This window comes from Lepisosteus platostomus, chromosome 8 (assembly GCF_059453375.1).
Source record: "Lepisosteus platostomus isolate fLepPlt1 chromosome 8, fLepPlt1.hap1, whole genome shotgun sequence".
NCBI lineage: Eukaryota > Metazoa > Chordata > Actinopteri > Semionotiformes > Lepisosteidae > Lepisosteus > Lepisosteus platostomus.
Genome location: NC_142618.1, coordinates 11731702 through 11755978, shown reverse-complemented (window position 1 = coordinate 11755978; position 24277 = coordinate 11731702). Strand labels below are relative to the sequence as shown.

At 36.8% G+C, this 24277-nt stretch overlaps 1 protein-coding gene and 1 long non-coding RNA gene across 3 annotated transcripts in view; both read right to left on the bottom strand.

The window, feature by feature from the left end:
• Positions 1–24277, bottom strand: part of LOC148655667 (uncharacterized) — a 340056-nt gene that overhangs the window by 88764 nt on the left and 227015 nt on the right. The gene's annotated exons all lie outside the window — the stretch shown is intronic.
• atp6v1h (ATPase H+ transporting V1 subunit H) overlaps positions 11250–24277 on the bottom strand; it is a 98476-nt gene continuing 85448 nt past the window's right edge. For both annotated transcript variants that reach the window (XM_088642444.1, XM_088642445.1), the window contains 2 exons: positions 22318–22431; positions 11250–11653 (listed from right to left, as the gene is read on the bottom strand). In XM_088642444.1, the coding sequence (XP_088498570.1) occupies positions 11590–11653; positions 22318–22431 (178 nt within the window). In that variant the 3' untranslated portion in view covers positions 11250–11589. The remainder of the gene's footprint in view (positions 11654–22317; positions 22432–24277) is intronic.

Genomic DNA, 24277 nt, shown 5'->3' with positions numbered 1-24277 from the left:
CTTTCTGCCTACAAATTGTATATGACTGCTGAATCTTATTAGGGTGATTACACTTTTCCCAGTGCTCTTAATGTGCATGTCTGTGCTTTGGAGCTGCCAATTACCAATAATTAACCTTATGTACTTGATTTGTTTTCTGACCTGTAATTCACAATTCCACCTGTTTTTCACAGTTCACAGTTCTTAGATCTGATGCAATAAGAGTAGGTTAAACACCTTTTCCACTTGTTTCTTTATATTCCACATTTTTATAGATTATTATAGATTATTTTGTTGCTGTATAGCTTAAAGTCCTCATACTTTAAAGCAGTGGTTCTCAAACTGTGGTAAGCGTACCGGCAGTGGTACGTGAAGTGCCGCCAAGTGGTACGCCAAATGATCATGGAACTGTGTCGTGTGCGCTGAAAAATCGGGACGGGTTTTCATATTTTGTATTTTAATACGTGTCGAATACGCAGCCTACGTACTACGATACAGTGCGCGCTAACACTTCAGTGGACACAAGAGATACTCTGTAATTCTATACCACTCTATAGGAATGCGTGCTATGGATTCAAGTGACCAATTGTATTTAAAAAAAGCTACTGTATCTCCAGCAAATAGGGAGAAAGGAGAATGTGTGTGATTTTGGAGCAATGCCAACGTTGTAAACACAGGAATGCATAGAAATACGTGCTACGAACGCAGGTAATCTTGTGAGCACAGGAAAGCGTGATAACAGAAAAATATTTAAGAACTGTTCTAATTTGAGAAAAATACACTGAGCGTCTCTGTGTTTCGCTCCCATGCGCATGAAATAAAAACTTTAAGTAAATACGGAAATAAAAACGGAAACACGTAAAAATGCAAGCTTGCGTATTGCTAAAGCAGGTAAGCTACATTATTTTTGAAGAACCTTATTTACCGTTGGCAAAAGAGCTGACACGTATTATGTGTAGAGAAAAAGCTGCTAAACAGCTCGACCTGCTGCCCCCCTCCCCCTGAAAGACACAGTCATTCATAGAATTGTTGAAATGAAGGATTATATCAAAAGTACACTGATAAAGCGCGTTAAGATGAGCAGATGTTTTTCACTGCAATTAGATGAGTCTGTAGTCGATTTGGCCAATTTGCTCGTTTACGTTTGATACGAGTTTGAGGGCATGTCCCTTGAAGACTTTCTGTTCTGTAAACCGCTACCAACAGGAACTACAGGAGAGCACATATTTCAGCTTCTGAATGAATTTATCGAAGAGAATGGCCTCGACTGGATAAAATGCGTCTGAGTTTGTACAGACGGTGCTAGAGCAATGACAAGCCGACATAACGGTGTAGTTGCACGAATTAGATAGGTTGCTCCAGAAATAAATGTACGCATTACAACATCCACCGCGAGACCTTTGTCGTCAAGAAAATGCCTGACGATTTAATATCTGTTAGACTCTGTTGTGAATTGTATCAAGGCTCGAAAAATTAATTCACATCTGCTTTGCTCAACTAAACAGGCTCACCCCTCTCACTGAAATGGTGCTTTTTTATTAGTTGTTGTTAATGTTTTTTTTTTCTGTAAAACACTTTGAGAAGCCACCTTTAAAGGCGCTATATCAAATAAAGTTTATTATTATAATATTTATTATATGTATGTGTGAGTGTGTGTGCACACGTGCTCATGTCGGTCATTGAGAATTTCTGGGGTTCCTATGAGATGATGACTTGTAGGTGGTACTTGGATGCTTTGGTTGGATTAGGGGTGGTACTTGGTCCAAAAAGTTTGAGAACCACTGCTTTAAAGTAACAGATCATATTTGTTATAGTTGTAGATAATAATAATTCCTTACACTTATACAGTATAACAACTGTCCTCCACTACCATCAATGTGTGGCATCCACCTGCGCCAGAACGCTCACCACACATCAGCTATCAGTGGGGAGGAGAGCAGAGTAATGAAGCCAATTCATAGATGGGGATTTTAAGGAGGCCATGATTGGTAAAGTCCAGTGGGAAATTTGGCCAGGATGGGTTACAAGCCAAATCACAAGACCAAAAACCGGGCAGAGTGGTGGCTCTGTGGCTAATAATCAGCGCCTGTGGCTGGAAAGTTGCCGGTTCAAAATTCCATGGCCAGCAGAGGAATCGTACTCCGTTGGGCCCCTGAGCAAGGCCCTGAACCCCAACTGCTCCAGAGGCGCCGTATAAATGGCTGACCCTGCGCTCTGACCCCAAGCTTCTTTCCCTGTCTGTGTCTCACGGAGAGCAAGCTGGGGTATGCGAGAAGACGAATTCCTAATGCAAGAAATTCTATATGGCCAATAAAGTGATCTATCTAAATCCATCACAACTAACTTCCAGATGGATTGCGTCCGGACACACTCTCCATATTTCTGATTCTTCACCTGAGTGATTGGCAACAGTTCCTCCCTGTAAGGTCTACCAACTCAAACCCACCCTCTCCCCTCCAGAGCTTCTATTCCCTCTAGTAGGCCAGTTGGGTTGTATCAACCCTGCAGCAGTGGTGCCCAGAGTACAGCCCACCCACAATCCTTCGATCCGTCGATCCGGCCACTATTCAGTCTCTTCTTTCTTCAAAGATGGAGAAAAGGGTATTCTGGCCCCAATCTCTCTCCTCCTGGACCTCTCTGGAGCTGTCTCTTCCAGTCACTTTCTATCACTCGTATCAAGGTGTTCAGCTGCAGAGCTAACACAGTCACTTGGCTGAGCCCATTGTGGGAAACAGCATCATTTTCCATGTGCAGACCCATCAAAACAGCCTATGGATATTCAATATGAAAAAAAGCCATGAGCTCATAAATATACAAAACCTTTGAAGTAGCAAACTTTATTTAGGTATACAAAATTACCTTAACCCTTTTCAGACATCATAGGCCTGTCCAACTACAAGTGTCTTCTAACACTAATTTTTTTTTTAATCCTTTCTCAAAATATCACAAATGCAACTGATTCCTTTTAACACAACCATTATTTTTTTTACAACAGTGAAATTATTTAGTAATAAAGAAATTAATCGTATAATGCCGACAACAAGACTTCAGACAGAAACTGCACAACGCGGTTATTATCAATATTTTGACCAGAAAAAAATCAAAACACAACACCATGAACTATATATCCCAACACACAGGACAACCTAGTCTTTTTAGCAGTGTTTCAGATCCAGATACAAAAGCATAAAGCAAATCTTTTTCGAAGATATATCTACAGTATGTACCATTTCAATTTAGAGAAGGTCCAAACTCCATTGTTAATAATCAATCCTCCAGCAAAATACAAACGCAAAAGCAAACATTTGTCAAAACACATTAAATTCCTTGTCCCTTACCTTTGAAAACGGGACTTTTGTAGAGTAAATCTTTCCTGTTTAAACCCATGTGGAAAACACAGTAAACAAAATAAAGAAATGGCTGCCAAAGAACTCCATATGTTTTCAAACCAACCGGGCTATTGAAAAAGCTGATTTAATAGGAAGAAACAGATGTCAATCATCGAATTCTGACCATTCAGGGACTGGTAGGGAGGGTCTTAGCAAAGAGGGAGCTACACAATAAGTTGAGTTTTTAGTGGTTAGTTGTTTGTGTGCAGTAACGTGGTTCACATGTTGTCAGAATGAATGCACCTATCTTTGCAAGGTCAATTAGTCAAATAGTGATGGTGAAAGAGTTGCAGCGTTTGCTGGATAACATGAAAGGAAATCTTTATGGATTAACAATGTCCCAGTCACAACACAAGAGCGATATATATTGAAATGAAAAAAAAATCAAATCCCACATGGGGCTTGCAATAAAACATCTAAATGATAGCTGCTTCCACCACATATTGACTTAATGGGTCGGAATACTTCTGCAATCAATAATTTCTTGCATTTCTGTGTTTGCATGGACTTCCTCGAGGTTCCTCATACAGTCCAAAGACGTACTGGCAGGTCAATGAGCTTCTGGGAAAATTGGCCCTGGTGTGTGTGTGTGTGTGTGTGTGTGTGTGTGTGTGTGTGTGTGTGTGTGTGTGTGTGTGTGTGTGTGTGTGTGTGTGTGTGTGTGTGTGTGTGTGTGTGTGTGTGTGTGTGTGTGTGCGTTCGTGTTTTTCTCTGTGTGTGCCCTGTGATGAACATGCTGGGTGTATCCTGCTTTGTGCTCGGACCTTCACGTGGACAGGTTTTGGCTTCTCCATGATCCTGTGCTGGGTAAAACTGTTAGAAGATGGATGGATGTCGACAGGTTAGAAACACGGTGAATAATCTTTTTTCCGGTTTCATTAAAACAGAGAAATTGTATTTTTAAGAATATTAAAATGGATCTTAAGATAAAAGTATAGCAAATTCTGAGAAGGGTTCAATTAACAGAAAACACCTATTTTTGTAAAAGGACATACAGTACAGTTTCTGCTGCATGTGCTACAATGACATTCCTCACCTGGGCTCTGAAGAGTACTCAACCCTTTGGCATCTGAGGACTGCTGTTCTAGCACAGAACATTTGGCTGTGTGGATGTCCCTTGGAGCTCTGTCAAAGATCAAAGGTCCAGCTGCTTAATCTGCACACCCCCTGTGCAAAGAGATAGAATTAGAAGTAGAAGTGGAAGTAGAAATTAGTATTCATAATAGAAAGCATTTGCTCAAACAAAACTAATAAAAAGGGATTCTAAAAGTATAAAAAATGTAAAAGTGTTACAGGGTGCCTTTGGTATATTTTCTAAATAGTTCCCGTTCCTCCACTCCTGTGTGTGCCTGTGTTTGTAATGGGCTTGGTGTCGGTGGTATGTGTTAACAACAGTATGTGAGTGCGCGGTGGTCACGTAACAGCTATCCCTGAGAGAGAATATGATTGTAGAGATCAGACACACTGTACTGATTACCACTAGCAAATGGAGTCACCAAGGTATGGAAGCCCGTTTCCGCCACGGAGTAAAAAAAAAAACACGCTATGGTATCTCAGAATTCCGACTTAGTATCTCAGAATTGCGACTTAGTAACTCAGAATTGCGACTTAGTATCTCAGAATTCCGACTTAGTAAGTCAGAATTCCGACTTAGTATCTCAGAATTCCGACTTAGTATCTCTGAATTGCAACTTAGCAACTCAGAATTCCGACTTAGTATCTCAGAATTGCGACTTAGCAACTCAGAATTCCGACTTAGCAACTCAGAATTGCGACTTAGCAACTCAGAATTCCGACTTAGTATCTCTGAATTGCAACTTAGCAACTCAGAATTCCGACTTAGTATCTCAGAATTGAGACTTAGCAACTCAGAATTCCGACTTAGTATCTCAGAATTGCGACTTAGCAACTCAGAATTCCGACTTAGCAACTCAGAATTGCGACTTAGCAACTCAGAATTCCGACTTAGTATCTCAGAATTTCGACTTAGCAACTCAGAATTCCGACTTAGTAACTCAGAATTCCGACTTTATATCTCACATTTGTGACTTCGAAATAGCCATATTTCATTGTCTGTCCTTTTGTTATTGTAACGGATTCGGGTTCTAGGGCTTGTGCCCTCGCCGCTCCCACCCTAGTTCGTGCCTCGCTGCACTGGCTCACTTTCTTTAAGAACACTTTCTTTAACCCCAGCGGCCAGCATCCCTGTTATGCGCAGGGGAGGGTGGTGTACTGCAACCAGATCGTACAACCTGTATGTCGGCCGTTCCGTTACACTATTTTCATGAATCGTACAGGATCATAGGGTCTATAAGCCTGAAGACTTGTCCTGTACAGTGCCCTGATAAAAATCAAATTAATTACACTAATTTTTATAGAATCCCATTTCCGCCAGTGAGGCTACCATAGTACCCGGGTGGAATAGTGCACGGTGGGCTTTTTAAAAATAGTTTTTATTTACGTAGACAGAATATGAAATAAGATACAGAAATAGGCACTTCACATCCAGAAGAATTCACAATTATAAAAGCTGAAACATACTTTTTACGTATTTCCATTGTATGTCCTTTTTTACTTAAAAAAGGAGGTCTTCTTTAGCTCAGCTGGCAAGACTCAGGTTCGAGCCAGTGCAGCGAGGCACGAACTAGGGTGGGAGCGGCGAGGGCACAAGCCCTAGAACCCGAATCCGTTACAATAACAAAAGGACAGACAATGAAATATGGCTATTTCGAAGTCACAAATGTGAGATATAAAGTCGGAATTCTGAGTTCCTAAGTCGGAATTCTGAGTTGCTAAGTCGCAATTCTGAGATACTAAGTCGGAATTCTGAGTTGCTAAGTCGCAATTCTGAGCTGCTAAGTCGGAATTCTGAGTTGCTAAGTCGCAATTCTGAGATATTAAGTCGGAATTCTGAGTTGCTAAGTCGCAATTCTGAGATACTAAGTCGGAATTCTGACTTACTTAGTCGCAATTCTGAGATACTAAGTCGCAATTCTGAGTTACTAAGTCGGAATTCTGAGATACTAAGTCGGAATTCTGAGATACCATAGCGCGCTTTTTTTTTACTCCCTGGCGGAAACGGGCTTCCATACCAAGGTAACCTCTGTTATCTAGGGTAATTATCTCCAGGGGTATACTGTAAATAGGGGTGGGATCAGTTTTGTTGGTATCTACTGTATATAAGTCCAGGAATAATGTTTGGATTAGTATAGTTTATTAGATTTAGTCTGTTTTATAATTACTCATCCTGTGCTATATACCCAATTCTGCAATTGAAGTCCAAGTGTGTGAGTGAGGTTTCATTCCAATATCACTAACTTTGGGGTCTTTTTGAACCCACTTTTTGAGCCACACTCACTTATTTTGAGCTGAATCCCAGAAAGAGAAAGAATATCTGCTACTGTATGTACTGTACAGGTATGCAGCATGGACGTTTTGGGAGAGGCAAGAGTCAAAGGCCAAACACCAACCAGTTGGACGTCAACCGAAAAAGGAGGATAGAAGGGGGACGGAACTCAGGCCCAAGCACTATGGACAGCATGGGTGTGAACGAGGAAGCCTGCATCCAATACAGACTGACACTATGCACTCACAGCCACAGTGGGGAGTGGGAGTTAGAGTCTGGGTTGGACATTCAACCAGGAAAGGAGATAGAAGGGGGAAGGAAGGAGAACGGTGCTGGCAAGATTAGGATGAGAGAGGGGGAAGGGAGTGGGGACAAAATTGCCATGGGGATAGCTGCTGCAGTTGCTTGGAGTTTCGTGCAGGCTTGCTAACATCAGGAAACCGGTAAAGACTCACTGTATCTTTGAGGCTGAAGAGGCAGGAGTGACTCCAGTCCTGGTTGAATGCATTGAAGGTAAGGTCCCAGAGTTTGCGAGTTTGAGACGCCTGCACTGAAGCGAGACATAAAGTGCTAGAGAAATGGATACAGCATCCTGTTCAGCCGATGAGATTTTATGTGCAGAGAGACGGAAGTGCAAGATTTGAATTTGATCTCCACCTGAAATATTGTTCAATAACAACAATTGCATCACCATGCTGCCCCACTTTTCATTTTGATATATACAGTAAAATTAATATATGTTAATAAAAACATTTTTTTTCTTCACAGTTGCAATAGAATACAATCATTTATTTAAGTATAAAATATAATTCATTACTTGTGTTATTTTATACACACTTTTTTGTTCATTTTTATCAGGGGTTTCAATAATTATGGTTGTGAATGCACATGTTTTATTGCTTTGTTTTAACTCTGTGTGGCACTCTGGAATGCTGTGGCTTAAATAGCGTATATAAAAATAAAATTGACTTGTTTCAGTCTGGGTTCATTCTTTGATAACATCATCTTTTCGTAAAAAAAGACAAAAGCTTTAAATGCATGGCAAACACAGTTTCATGGAGCTGATTATAGTATATGAAATACATTCTGACAGGTGAAAAGAATAAGAGTCAAAATACCAAAGAATTCAGAAATAAAAATGATTGAAAAAAAGAGAAAGGTATCAGAACATAGTTCTTCAGAAACATATTATAAACTAAAAATATTGATTTGCAAAAAAAAATAATATGCTGCAGCATGCAGTTTTTTATATAAGTGGCTTCATAGAAAATCCTTAACAGCTGTTATTCTATGAAAAGAGATATACATTACAGATATAATAAGTACAATATTAACCCTTAAATCAGTTGCACACATTGTCTGTTACTGGTTATAATATAAAGAACTGAGTCAGTAACAGAACTCACAATCTATATAACTTATAACTGTGTTAATTCTATATTTTGAGCTTGTATTAATTTTCAGCTGACTATTTTTATTTTAAGTTGATTATAAAAGCATTACATTTCGTCTATTTCAGTTTTCACCCTTTCTTCTCCTGGAATTTATCTGTGATTTTTATCTGGGTACAGGTGTTTTTTGGCCACACTCTGCAAAGAAGATAAGAAGACAGATGAATGAACTGTTTTTTTTTTAATAATTAAAAATTATTTCTTTCATGGTGACCTTCAATTACTGCTACTACAAAAAACAACAATAATAATAAGTAATGATAATTCCTTTCATCTGTATAACAATCTTGGTTTCATTATAATTGTCCATTTCTCTGAGATCCCAGCAAACAAATAAGTTATTGTTTGAGTCTATCAGTAGATTTTCCATAATTAATGAGGGGTTCTCTCTTCTGTTGTGGTGTGAATACAATGAGAGATTGTATCCCGGGCTTTTGAAAGTAATTAAACATATTCGCAGGCTCTTAAACCACACAAATGAATCACTCAGTCCTGATGTTATTTGTAGAACTTGTCTATAGGCAAATCAATACCTTGCTATCTCCTAAAATAGTCATCAAATCTATTTATGTGTTCAAATCGTCTGCACAGGGGAAATGGGTGTCCTGTCCTTATGGCCAGGCTTGTTAAAGACATATCAAAATGCTGCTACACCAAACAACTCAATATTATAGTTAGCAGAAAACAATCTAAATTAGCAATGATTTCCTATCTGTGCAAATTCTTCACTAGTTTTTCTATACTATAAATAATTCTGTATGTAGTGCATAAAATCAAAATGTTTACAATGAAAATTATTTTCTGCTTCTTACTGTATTATGTTTCTCTCCAAATGGTTCCTAACATGCATGCTAAAGAGCAGATCAATATCTTTTTCTGTACCTTCTCAATTACATCACCTTAAGCCTACTAATCAGTTCGGTGAGAACAGGGGAATGAGCACTCTGTTTTCACCGCTGGTGAAACAGATCGACCAGGTGTCTAGTCAACAAAGGATTGCTGCAGTCTTCAGCACATAAGAATAACTAATGACAGCAGCATTATCATTTCTAGATTGATATCATCGACAGTGTGAGTCAGATCTTAGAAGCTCAATAAGGCTGAGCTTAGGCAGCATTAGAATGGAAGATGTCTTAGGAAACCTAGATTGTAAATTGTGTTCGTAGATCAGTCGGAGGCACTTTCATCTGGACTGAAATTTCTAAACCAGTGTCCAAGTATGGTGACAAGGTACATTGTGCTGTAGGAGGTGTCATCTTTCAATCAAATGTTAAACTGGCAGAACTGTTGACGAGTCCATAGGGTTTCACAATCTGACTTTATGATCTCCCGTTAGCCTATACTATACTGTACTGTGAGGTGATATAATTATCCTGAAACCCAGATAGAGTGCAATTCTGATGCATTGCTAACAGTGTCATCTTCTGTGGTAGAATTCTATCCTGTGAAAATGTAGAAATAATTAGTCCTTATTTGCTTATCCCGATCTTCTATGTTGGTGTAGTGTATAGCATGTGGAAAGGTAGATACAGTAGGAATTTTATTTGTACTGTATGGGGAATGATTGTGCAAATAGTTGTCTTGATAAGAATTGATAAACTATAACTTGTGAAATTCAGTGATTAATTCAGTGATTATACAGTTCCCGATTAAGTAGTATTTTATAAGGCACAATTTAAAATATACAATTGTTTTGTAGAGTTCGCTAAAACATGTTAGCCATTTGAAAGTCTGTAGGTATAGTTGGATTGAAAGACCAAGGATTAAGCTGTTTGAATTTGGTAGGCAAGCAAGTAAAACTATTGGATTTGGTAAATAATACCATCGACAGCAACAGAAGATTACAGGATTGTGCTGAAGGCAGAGCTTGCTAGAGACAGAGTGTTTCTTGGGCTCAAAGACTGAAATAGAAAGTGGGACCAAGGCTAGGATCAACTGGTAAGGCCACAGCAGACTGACTGCCACATACTGTACAGAATAAAGCACTCCATGTACTACAGTAGAGCGGTGTTTGATACCTTTGCATATACGTAGTAAGACATAACAGAATGTTCATTCTTACCCTAAAATCTGTTATAAACTCCATTAAATACAAACTAGTACACTGTAGACATAATAATAAATTAGTGACAGGTTTAACTGAAAAAGACTTAATTTCACTATACACTATCAAATCCAAAGAAATACTTTAGATGTTGGGGAAAAAAAAAATCACCTTACATGTATCCTATTGTCACAATTTAAAAAATGTTTGCATGTTGTTTTATGAATCACAATGATTAGCACTCAAAGGTGGTTAGTCTCAAGACAAATTTTATACTGAATACTTAAAGCCTTGAATGAACTCACAAAACTCCTACCTTATACATTTACTGTAAATGTTTGAACTGAAGCATACAAGAAACACAGTAAAGTGTGGAAAAACAGCTGAATTAGAACAGAGAAAGGGATTTATAAAGCCATTCATACCACAGTTTTTGTTGTATCATACAGATACAGTATGCAACCATTTAAGAAGTATGAGTAATAATGTACAGTAGTAATCTCTCTTGGAAGTTAATTTACTTTGAAGCATTTCAAAAACACTTGACCAGCAATAGGCTGTGGAATGAGACCAGAAACATCTCCCACTGAACTGCAAAAGCCATTAAGCTTCAGCAGCCACTACAGTGCAGAACAGATAGAGATGAGACAAATTGTTTCCCAAAGGAATTAAGGGGAAGCTTTATGTCAGCCAGATTGTGCAAGCCCAGAGTGGTATTTAACCATGACACTAGGGTTATCACCCTTCATCTTAGACCTAGGTTTAATGTCTCATTATAGGAGTTATGACACCTCCTATAGCACAGTGTTTCCACTCAACATACTGGGGCATTGGCTTTACGAAATGTGTGATCCAGCAGAAAGTCATCTACTGGTTTATGAACAGAAACTTGGTATTTCCTTAGAGGTCTCCCATCCCATTACTGAGCAGCTCCTGCTTTACGTATTGTAGCTTCTAAGCTCTGATGAGATCAGTCTAGAAAGTGATAAGGTCTTTTCTTAAGCCATTCGAAAATTAGTTACTGACACATACACAAAACATTTGGTTTTAGATTACTGGAATTCATTTTATTGGAATGGATTGAAATACATTTTTTTTTCAGTAAGACATAAATAGGTTACCATTTTAACAATTAAAGACACTGGATTTTCTTTAAATCACGTACACTACAGCACTTCCCAGTAGGAACATCAGAAAAAAAAAACAACAGACAAGGAATTTCCCATTAAAGAATAATTTAACATATTTCAGTAATGGCAAAGAACAGTAGCTGCATCTACATATTAATTCTAGGATCAAAGCAAACAACATCAAATGACGCAATTCTAAAGCAGAAAGCACACTTCCATCATCATATAGGTATCAGTGAGGATGTACAGTTCAACTCCTGGCAGCTACAGCAGGAGGCTGTTCTGATGACTGCAGTTGCTTCCCAAGGTATTCCCTGAAAACAAAATAAAAAAAAAGAAATAATATTAACAATACAAAATATTTTACTGTATTCATTATTAAACACATTTTATATTGTTTATTAAACATTACAATAATTTCAGGATATCTCAAAGGGAACATGTATAAGCAAACAATAACAACGCCAGTTTAATTTTCACATTTTTCACTCATTATTTCCCTCGTGTTCAATATTATTTCTCTATTAAGCCTTGGGCACTTAGGGACCTTTCTAAACAGAGAAAATTGTACCATAGACAGAACATTAACATTCTTGTACATCTCCGAAAACAATTCGAAAACAAGTCGAAAATCTGAAGAATTCCTGGCTTTCCTACAAAAACTCAGAATCAATAATTGTAGGGTAACAGCTGTACAAGGAATTATGTCATAAGTGCCTTCAATTTATTTTAAGCATTATTGAAAAATATTTTTAAACATATTAGGTAACCTATTGTTTTATAAATGTAAGCACACATGCTGAAAAAAAATAACTAAGTGTGTTTATAAAAGGATAATCAAAAATGTAATGAAGGCATTCATTAAATTGTTAATATGTTTAACTTTATTACTAAAAACAACTGACATATATTTAAATTGCACAGCATTTGCTATTCAGGATGGCTGGTGAAATACAAAATGTTGAAAACTATACATATCATTTTGAAAGTAAAACCAGAATGCTATTTCAAGGTAGTATTAAATGATGCAGTTTGAATCAAGATTTCCAGAGCCTAGATTTAAAGTAGGCAAGGTAATGTCTAATTAATTCCATAATTGTGGTGAGATCCCTTTAGTTATTGCTTAATATTTTATCATCTTGGAAATCAGCATGAAACCAAAGAATTTAAGAAAGTTTACAATATAGAGAAGGGCAATCAGTCAATCTTGCTTGTTTTGTAGCTTCTGTAGCTTAACAATTCACAAATGAAATAATAAAGAAGATAACATTTTGACATTCCCTTAAGGAAAGGTGGATAGACCTCCCCCAAATATCAAAACCACCATTTACCAATATAGATTCTTTGCCACACAGCTTTGATTCTCAATGCAATGTGGTGAGATTGAAATGGAAGAAAAAACATGTTAAAGAATTTTAATGTTAAAGTTTTAATGATGTAACCAAGTACCAATGATTATATGCAAGGAATAGAAAGAAAATATGAATGCAAGAAAATCATGAATAAATCTAAAAACAGACTGTAAAGACAGATTTATCTTTAAAGTCATGACAATCATCATGTATGTTTCATACTTACATTATATTTTATGACACAGATGTTCAATACACGTAAATTGTGCCAGAAATTGCATTTTTGTATTTCCACATGCATTCATAGAACATTTGCTAATTTTAAAGAAACCCAAATGGTGATACTTCAAATCATTAAGCAGGAAGCAACAATGTTTAATAAAAACATACTGTAAAGCAATTAGACCTAAATTATTTTAGCACTTTGCAATTTTCTCTAATAAATATGAATAAAAGAGGAATACAATCTAAAAAAATGAGGTTCTTTAAGACCAAGCCACAATTATTCAATTTCCTAACTACCAGATAACATGGCATGGAAGATCAGATTTTAAAATGAACATTAAAAACATATTTTAAAATTAAAAAGTCAAACTAAAGGATGATATTGTGTGTGAGTGAGTGAAAAGGCCACACTCAACTTCTTGATTTATTTACAGAGACATGACTTGGCACTTGTTTAGAGCCACAGTACTGCAACCATATTTAAAATTAACATTGAAATTATGCTTCACAATAATATTGTTCTTAATAGTTCTATTTTAGAAATCTATCAATTTAAGCATAACTGTAAGTAATATTAATAATACATTAAGATTACATCATAGTGCAACAACTGCAGCAATGCTGGATCCAAATACTTTTCATGTACAGTATTTACATGCAAAACACGTGATTAGACGTATATATTTATCAACCCTGCATTTGAATATTAAATAAAACTTGAAAATTAAAAACTTAGCTTCCATTTTGTGATGATAATATTTTATGATACATACATACTTGTAGTAAGGATATTCGTGATCAAAGATAGTATGCCACCAAATATTTTAGCTGTTTTGAAAACGAAGCCTTAGAATCATATGATCTGTGATTTACCCACTGTAAGTTGAGGCTGCTAAGTCTCTTACACAAGACAGTGACATTTTGATTATTTTTCTTTTATTCAATTCATTTGTCCATTTAGTGATCTGTGGAAGACATTATCTAGTGTACCAGTATGAAAGAGTTACAGATGCCTTGATGACTTCCACCCAAAGCTAGGGCAAAATTAAAAATCTCCAAAATTACAAAATAAAAAATAAAGGAATATGTACATGAATATTAGATTAGGCTAATATAATAGGCTATTATAGGATAATGTACACAAAACAAAGACAATGTTGCAAGATAAACATTATTGCCATTACATAAACTGTATAGCTAGTGTCTAAAGAACCAAAGTACAGAGGTTAAGATTTTATAGAGAGGAAAAAAATCGGGCACATTTCAAGATAAAACCTTTTTATTTTGTGTAATGTCTACCTATTTTTGACGTTGTCCAATCTATTATTACTATACATTACTTAAACCAAAAGGCAAGACGAAGATTCAAATTTACAAACAAAAATAGGCTATAGCGAAAATTAAGCATATTAAAATGTAATAAATATTCCACCACTAAGAAGCCTACATACTGTAATTAATAGCATCATTTAAATGTATTGTATTTTTATTGTCATTTACCATCATCTAAAAGATTTAAGAACTGTGATGTAAATGAATGAAAAATAAAAGAGTGATTATGACAATGCTACTGTACCTTTGTCGCAATAATGAGTCGAACATGACACCAACCCAGCTTTTGGACAGGATAAGAGCCCAATCATTACAGAAGACTAGACAATGTATCTCACATAAAATCATTGTAAAGGTTGTTATAATTTGTCTTCTCTGCATATCTTAATGTGGTCATTTCATTGCACAGCAAAATTACTTTTTTTTTTACTGATGTAAATATGACAAACTGCCTGTGTTAAAAATGGCTTTCACAATTATTTTATGTAAAAATTATTTTATTTCAATAAAGAAAGAATAAAACCTGTGGTAACAATAAGGGAGGGTTACCTCAAACTGGGCAAAATCTTTAGTGAGCTACCACTGCTCTTCCTAAGTTATCTAGACTCTGGTGTAGTCTAAACTTGGTATGATTTGAGAAGAAATCAGTGTTTCACAAGAGAAGACCTTCAGTGATTTCTGTTACTGGTGAGAAGCTCCTCCCTCCAACTAAACACAGCGAACAACAATACAAAAGTAAACATCGTGAGTACTGGTGACTGTGGAGCCCTGTTTGGTCACGTTACCCTTAAGATGATTATGAAACAGCAGTAAAACCTGTTTGCTTATGTAAATGCTTGGAGACAAATCAGCAAGCAGGAGACCAAAAGAACACAATTCAGTCAAGCAGAACTCCTCCAGAATCATATTTTACTCAAGTGTTCCTTGACACAATAGTTATGGAGTGTCTCAAGTTCATGCCTCTGTGCCCATAGCACACTTAAAGGATACAGCAATTTACGTCATCATCACAGACAATTTCAGTTATCATAACAAGCTTCCCTTTCATCTCAAAGAGTTGACACCAATCAATGGGATGATGAAGCTCCTACAGTAGGTGCAACTGAGTGAGGATATAAACCAGCAACAACAATACATAACACTCTATCACCCATCCCTTGGGGTTGGCAATCTACATCACATGTGCAATTATTGGCACAAAAAGGAATTTGTAATGGTGCAATGAAAGCACCATGTGCAATAAAAGTCCAATAAGCCACTAAGAAATTAAATTAAAAAATGGTAAAAAAAACGGTGCTTGACTGTTCTGTTATTCTTTATAACATGCTACCCAATGAGAACTCTTCAGTGCAGGAAACCAAAAAGGTTCACTTGATTTATTTGCAGCATTATTTTTAGCGGAGCTAGTCTATTTTTTTTTACAGGAAAGATCAGAATCTGGGCCGCCGATAACATTTTTCACACAAGTATAAAGTCAAATATTTTGTTCTTTGGCTAAGCTGTGGGAAGGTGGAAATCAAGATCAAGATTTTTGTTAGAAAAAGTTCAAACCACCCCAAACTGCATAATGAGAAATGGGTTATGAAACTATTGGTTCTAGCCAGCACAAGCTAGCACAGCAAGAGAAGGTACATTAATATGTACAGTATGTCTTACTAAAAGTTGCAGGGCAACTGCACGAGCAAGCTCTTGGCACGCCTCTACTAAAAGGTTACTGTCCCCTACTCTAGGGGATATAGGGCTGAGATGACCGAGTCCTAATATCTACCAGAAAGTGTATGTGTACCCAGCTGGAATCTGGCCTTTGCCCTTTCACCGGATTGATCCGTACCCAGTGACTCTCTGATGAAAGCCACCAATGAAAAGGGATCTTAGCTGCTTTTATAACATTTTTCAGGAGTAGGTTTCATTCCTTGCACCTATTTGGAATTCTGAAATTCCACTTTTCATTGACTTTCTTGAAAAGTGCTGAAAGCATTTTTACAAATGTAAAGTCAACATCTACTTTGAAAATCAATAAATGCTCATCTGTTACTTCACACTTGTCAACCGTTTGGTTATAACAAAGTAGTCTGATACTTTAAGATTTGAGAATTTTGTCAATCGCATCCTTAATAATGTTTTCACCTTGACATACATATCATCAGGAAAACATCTTTTCACCATGGGGAAATCTTACTAACTTTAGTGATTTTAACAAACACTTTCCTTTTCTCTTAGACTTCCTGAACACTGCATGAAGCTCAAAAGCCAAGAGTACATTTTCATGTTTCATTTCACACATTAGATTTTTTTGTTTCCTACAGCCTATTCACTCATCACAAGGCAGCTGTGCTGCTTGAAACATGCTCTTATTTTCTGAATCATAATTCCTTAGCAACGTTCCAAAGCTACATGTTACAAGCACTTAAAAATACATAGTTTATGAGTAATTAGCCACAGACAACACACTAACTAGCTCAAAATAGCAAAAAGCTGCAACACAGACTCCTCCAGGCAAGAAACTGTTCATCTGGTAGTGAAAGAGCCTTGCTGTAATCACAATGTTTATTATGTGAAAAAGAAGCATCTTTCATTAAGATCCTCGAATAAATCTGACTGGAACATTTTAAAACATACACAGCATTTGGAGTACTGACTATAACACATCACTATAACAGAAAACAGTTCTGTAAAGTATAATTATGCTGAGATCAAGGTTGACATTTGCAAGATTTCTCCATTTTATAAGAAAATAAAGCACTGTTAGAATGAGAAAGGAAAGTGACAAAACTTAAGTGTAAATCTACTCATTTATATGTGCATATATATGTATAGATCTGACATACCCTTACAGTCAGAGGAACTGGCACCATCCATCTCTGGATTGAGGCTTTTAAATCCCGGGTGGGACATTTCTGTAGTACCCTTGACCAAATTCACTCAGATTGCCTCAGTAATCATTGGGCGGTGCGGTGGCTCTGTGGCTAAGGATCTGTGCCTGTGGCTGGAAGGTTGCTGGTATGATCCCGTGGCCGGCAGAGGAATCCTACTGTATTGGGCCCCTGAGAAAGGCCCTTAACCCCAACTACTCCAGGGGAGCCGTATAAATAGCTGACCCTGCGCTCTGACCCCAAGCTTCTCTCCCTGTCTGTGTGTCTCATGGAGAGCAAAGTTGGGGTATGTGTAAAGACAAATTCCTAATATTAGAAACTGTATCTGGCCAATAAAGTAATCTTCTTCTTCTAAATGTCCTGCTGTTAAAATGGATCGAGTTTGTTCTTTTCTTTCTGTGTTTTCTATTTTGTATTTATAGTTGATGTTTTGTTTCCTGCATGCAAAATCCTTTAAACAGAGCCTGATTTTCAAAAATAATTGTATAAAGCACTTTTCTTGCCCTTATATTTCCTCAATTTGATTTGCTGAATTGATCTGTTCCCTTTTCTTCTGATTCCATTTTGATCGTATCTCATTCTACTCCTCTGAACCAAAGTGTGCTTCTGAAATTCGAATTTTTTTATTTGGACTCTGTCCGTTTCAAAGATCACAATTCCTTAATGATTATTTTATCTCCGTTTACCACCATCTTGATAAGTTGAAATACAAAATTCCTCTTGCAGGTGCTCTAACACAATTAGTAAGAAAGCAGTAGCAGTCATTAACTACGGCTGTCATTTTAGTTTCTGCTGCTGACATTCCCCTTTTATTTCATTTTCTGCCTGTGTTGTTTTTAGCACCTGTAACTGACCATGGAAACAGATATATTTTTAGTATATATTGAAGGGGAAATTGATGTAAATCAGTTAAACTAAATTACACAACCATTTAGGTGGATCATTTTAACCTTGTTTAAGATTGTAATTGCAGTAGATGTGCTACATACTGTATGGATAGCAATCAAAACAGGCAGGTAAGGAATTATTACAGATGATCTTTTTAAAATAAAAAAAAACATGATTAGAAATTATTTACAATTACAAATTAAGTTTTTAATCTTAGGTTCTTTCCTTTGCTTGAATTAATATTTAGTATCAGTAAGTAACATCTGATTGTGTTTTTCCTGCCTGCAAATCCCAATTCCCATCTGGTCTGGGACAACAAAGTACATAAGATTTGTCATGTACAGATGCAACCATCTAGAATGTGCGCGGCATTAGTCAGGATGCCGCAGAACGCACTACAGTGTACTGAACAGCACTGTGGCATGCCTTTCTTATTTTTTGGGAGTAATCTGATCCAGGACTGCACTACTCTGTAAAACTGCCATTCGGCACAGTGAATCCTTAAAGTACTGCAGCTGTGTGTGGCTGACATACACATTTAATGATAATGATAATGTGATAATGTTTCTTTATTAGCCCTATACAATTTCTTGCATTAGGAATTCGTCTTTTCGCATAACCCAGCTGTTCTTCATGGAGACACAGACACACAGACAGGGAGAGAAGCTTGGGGTCAGAGCGCAGGGTCTGCCATTGTACGGCACCCCTGGAGCAGTTAGGGTTAAGGGCCTTGCTCAGGGGCCAAACGGAGTAGGAATTCTCTGCTGGCCGCGGGATTTGAACCGGCAACCTTCCAGTCACAGGCGCAGATCCTTAGCCACAGAGCATTTGAACCATATTGAATGTTTATTAACCCATTAGTGCTTTCCTGTGCTAATCATGTATGCACACTACCAATAAACAATTTCATTAAAAACAATGATTACATTGTTGAGACAGGATGTTGTTACCATGTTGTTACCACAGCTCTAAATGTGATGTAACAGTACTTTATGACACTAATAGAATTATCGTTTTTTAGTTGTGTACAATATATATAATTATTAGTAATTGTGTATGAATAGTAATTACAAAGCAGATCATTTTAAAATTTTGATTATAAATATTAGATATCAGACACAGCGTCTTTAAAGACATAGTAACAGGTACTTAAAAAAAAGAGGCCAATGAAAATAAAAGTTTTAACTAGGTGATGAGGTGGAGGCACAGGTGTCAGGAGAAGAGACTTCACACTGGGCTGGTAGTTAGATCGCTTAGCTTGCAGTACTCCTGAGCTTTGAACATCTCTGGAAACTCTCATGGGTTTTTCTATTTTTTTTTGTAAAATTAACTTTAAAAAAAAGGGGTCACATGTGATTTTTTTTTGCACGCATGCCCGTTACAACAGACCACCAATGGTAAAGCTGCCAGTGATGGGAGGTATCTGCAAGATGTAACAGCCAGGCTGCACAGAGCCAAGACATCAGGAAGCCATCCAGTGGGGTTTATGGGAATTGGAGTCCCTCAGCTAACACAGGATCTGTGAGTGATTATAGCCTGATTTACTCGTCTCCCCTCTGATTGATGTTAATCAGTACACCCTAGCAGGCAAATTGAACTAGTAGCTAGTGCCTGTTATGGGGAAACATTAAGGCAGGGTTACACATTGTAGCAGACACAAGTGATCACATTACTGAAGTGTGCATTATACCTAGATTAATATATATTAATTAATTCATATTGCAATTCACTGTTATAATGTAACATATACATTGTGTTAATGTATTTGGCTCACACTCTGAATAAAAAAACTAAATTTTGTGCTTGGTAAGCATACATTTCCTTAAATAATTAAAATTATTTTAGAAATGTATAATTAATAAATGTACTCACAAAATCCAAAAGTATTGTAAATATCTGGCTTTTGTCTTTCTCCTCTCATTTCATAGCTAACAGTCAAAATGTATAGTAAGGCCTTAGCAGGTCTTGTGGGACAGCATGACTGAAAGGCAGATTAGCACATCTGTGTGAAACAATGTGTAATAAGATGTACTGCAATTGAGTAGTGTGTGGCCAAGCGTTTTACACTACTACATTATTGTGCATCACCATTTGTATTGGGGACATACTCTATCAGACAATACAATGAAAAGAACATATTCTTGTTACAATTCATCAGAATGCACTGTGTGGAATTACTTGGTTTTACAAGCCCCAAGAATGTCCTGGTTTGGGACACTGCACACACGCACCCATAACGAGGAGCAAGGAGGTGGGAGGGAGACCAGGTGGTACATACAATATAAACTCAACACAGGCAGCCACCCAAAGGACAGGACATGTCCATGTTTGAGAAAAGCTTTCTTTGGCATTATATAGACAATAAACAGCAAAGATTTAAGATTGGTGATATTATGAACAAAACCAAATATGTGTTTGCATCTCTCTTGAATCCCCCCCCATGCCCCCGTTTGAGGACGAGGAAGCTGGGACCGCCTGCAGAGTGAAAAGTGGAGATGGGGTGGGACAGGTGAAATGTGAAAAAAGAGGGGATTGATATCTTGAGAAATGAAGTGAGAAAGGTCATGCTGTAGTATAGGTTATACTTTGCTAGACCATTCTTCAACATGCATGGGCATTTTCAGACTTAATACCCAGCTTGAACAAGAACAGGATAAGATACAAAATGTTTCCTATGAAACTGAAACCGTAGCAATTATTAAGGATACCTTATTTATCCAATTTGTCAGAGCACCTTAAACGGTGAGGTAAACAGAGGTGAGAGAACCATATGCATCTGTAATGATAAAATTGTGTCCTCCGAAGTATATTTTAGGTTGAGTTCAAAGCAAAAATTTACAACTTCAGAAAAGCAGACATTGAAGGAATGAGACAGTTTACTGAAAGTCAAGTGGAATGTGACAGGATAGCAAACAAAACAGTATCCCAAGTGGTTCAACAAATGCAATTGCAGCGTGGTTTGTGCATTTGTGACTTACAATGTTCTTTTTTAAGGCTCTTTATTTTGACTGCAAATAGCATTCAAACAAGCTTTCCTTCCACTTTTGTTAATTCAGCTCTAAAGTTTGTACACAGCACAATAAGACTCCCATATAGCAACCTTATATCTATTATGTGTATTTGTAATATGATGGAAAAAAATCAACAAGGCTAAGCCTTATTCCACATGGCTTAATAAAATACAATTCAATAAAAGTGAATTGCCACTATACTTCAGGCAACGGAGAAACCAGTCTTTATATATATTGACCTCAAAAGCCTTTAACAACAGCTGTTTCCATGACAACAATTTAGTATTTTTCAGTTCACCAAGTGAAAGGAGGTTTATCTACCAAAACAGCTTTTAAGAAAGCTCAAAAGCTCAAATATATAGAATAGGGAAATTCTATAGGGTTAGAGAATCGTTCTGTCACTGATAGTGGATTTGCTTGCTATGAAAGATGAATAAAGATTACTTGTAGTTTAATAAATTGAGATGTGCCCTTTATGTTATCAGTAAAGGATAAAACTCTTATGTACCTCCATTCTGAAAGAGGCACAGTGATACCCTTCCACATATAGTGAAAAATGTGCAACCCTTCAACACACTCTGAAAAAATGAAAGAACTGCAGTTCCCACATCAAAAAGGATAGGAAACTGTACTTCTCAGTTCCTTAGATGTATGCCTTCGCATTTAACAGATTCATGATGATGCATGGGGGTAGGGGGTGGTGTATAATCCAACATTACAAAAGAGGGACCTTTTCAGAGCAAAAACACCAGAACCAAAACAACAACATACAAAATAAATACAAAATAGAAAATAACTGCTTTACTTATTCATCCCAGCAAGCACTGGGAAAAGCACTGGACGGGACGCCAGTCCATCGCAGAACACACACAAATGCACACCAGGGCCAATTCTCTCAGAAACTGATTCACCCACCAGTATGTCTTTAGACTGGGATAGCAAACTGGAGCACCCAGAAGAACCCCACATGAACGAGAGGAGAACACACAAACTCTGCACAAATATCATTCCAGCTCCGGAATTGAACCCAGTGCCGCAGTGCTCTCGGGCAGCAATGCTAAACACTTAACTACTGTGCTACCCACACATAATTAAAATAATTTAAGCAAATTGACAACAACAAGATTAGAAGATCTATTAAAATGTGACCATTACCAATCTCCCGCATTTTTATTTTTAAAAAAACACATACGGTATACAACACCAGGTTGGATTTGTCCTTAATTTTAAAAGTTCTGCAATACTGTTCAATAGTTTTCTTGGGCGAGCATAAAGCCATGTGTTAAGCAGAACATACCAGTTGTGCACCATCAACTTCTGCACAGCTAGAAGCGCGTTGTAGCGGACTTGTTGATCCTCATGGTGCATGTGGTTCATTACCAACTGCTTTCCACCAAGCTGTTCAATCACTCTGAAAGACAAAAAGTAAGCAATTAAGTACAGAGAGAAGTATTTCTGATTGACCTGGGAGTCGGGACTTAGAGATGTCCATCTGGTTAACCTTTAATTAAAATGACGTTTCTCTAGCAGTCGATGAAGCTAAAGACAAATGAAGTACGCAAGTATTTAAATTAAATAGAACATAAAATATTCACTACAAAGCAATTAAAACTGTCCCCACTGTCAATGAGACAATTACAAAATGTTTCAGGCACTTGAAATGAGGATGAGAAACAGGCCTCTCAAAAGATCATCCGCAAAATCCGTCATGGGCAACTATATTTATGAGATGCAGTCTGCAAGACCTATTATGTTCAGAAAAGTTTTGATTTTATGAACTAATGCTTGTATTGCAGATTAGGCAAATCACATTGTTTTAATACATAATTATTCTCTATATATTCCTTTAGGTTAATTCCACATTGACTAACGTTACACTAAATCAAGACAATGTCTCAGGTTATTAAATTATTTAGAATTATTAATTGACTTTATTTCATAGTAAGGAAATGCACTTTACAGCCTCTTTAGACCCAAATCATTGACAATGTTATGTCAGTCTCTATTAAACACTTCTTTTAATTTACTGTTTAAACATTCAGATCATGCCAATGAGAAACGATGAAGAGACTGCATTACACTTAGTGAATTTCATTATACATTTAATAGCTTTCTTAAAAGTACTTTGTTCTCGTAGGAGATTAGTTTCCTTAACTCAATTCTAATTAATCACAAAACATGACTTCAAAGAATTCAATATATTCTACACTATATTTAACAACTACATAATGGTTCAACTTTTTTCTCAAAATATTTCTGCACTGAAAAAATCCAATCCTACACTATGAGGGTTTTTGCAATATTAAATGTAAAAATAAAATCCCCTTTAGGTTTAGACTGCAGGAAAGAAAGCAAAATAATATAAATATATACAGTATCTAAAATGTTTGTAAAACATGGACAATAGAAACCAACAAAATAGTTATGGAGATGGCTGAGGCAAAAATCCTCAGAAAACACATGTGGTAATTTAAACTCTTTTTTATGTAACTTGTTTTTGTATAATTTGTTTTCATTTCACTGCTGCCTCAAAAAATATAATCAAAAATTTTCAACAGGCAATGTTTACTCTGATAGTGAAGGAGAATTTAGGACATTTTATCTTCTCCAATACCTACTCGAGTGAAGAGAGCCTTGCTCTCAAGCACCTCTCTTCAAAACAGAGGAGAGCCAGGTGACTTCCTGGAACCTCTGCAGTCACTGGAGAGGTTTCATGGCTGCTGCTTCACACAGATGTCATGCTGATTATTGGCAGTTGTATTGACAGAGCAGGCTAGTAGTGAAAGGATGAAAAACATCTCAAAATTTAAAGAAAACGCAGAGGGCATCCAATACAGCGTGATAAATCTGCTACAGCCATCAGTTCTAATCAACTATGATTTTGAAACTATTTTTACTTGCAGCAATCCAGGAAAATAGATCTGAAAAACAATACTTTACATCGCGTTTGTAATAATAACCTTTCCTTTGAGAAATCAAAAAGAAAATTGCCGAAGTACATGTTAGAGACAGGACTATAATGGTGGTCAACTTAAGGAATTGCAATGAAATATAATTTTAAAGGGCAGAATCTTTTAAAACGATTTTGGAGCTCAAAAGTTTAACTTGTCCATATAACACTAATTACTGCCCATTACAAGTGTTTTCTGATAGGCTTCTATTCCTATTGGAAGTGACTGTGAAGATGCCTTACTCTTATGAAACTGGATTTGGCAGCTAACATAAAATCATGCATGGCTGCATTTGCTTCCTAGCAT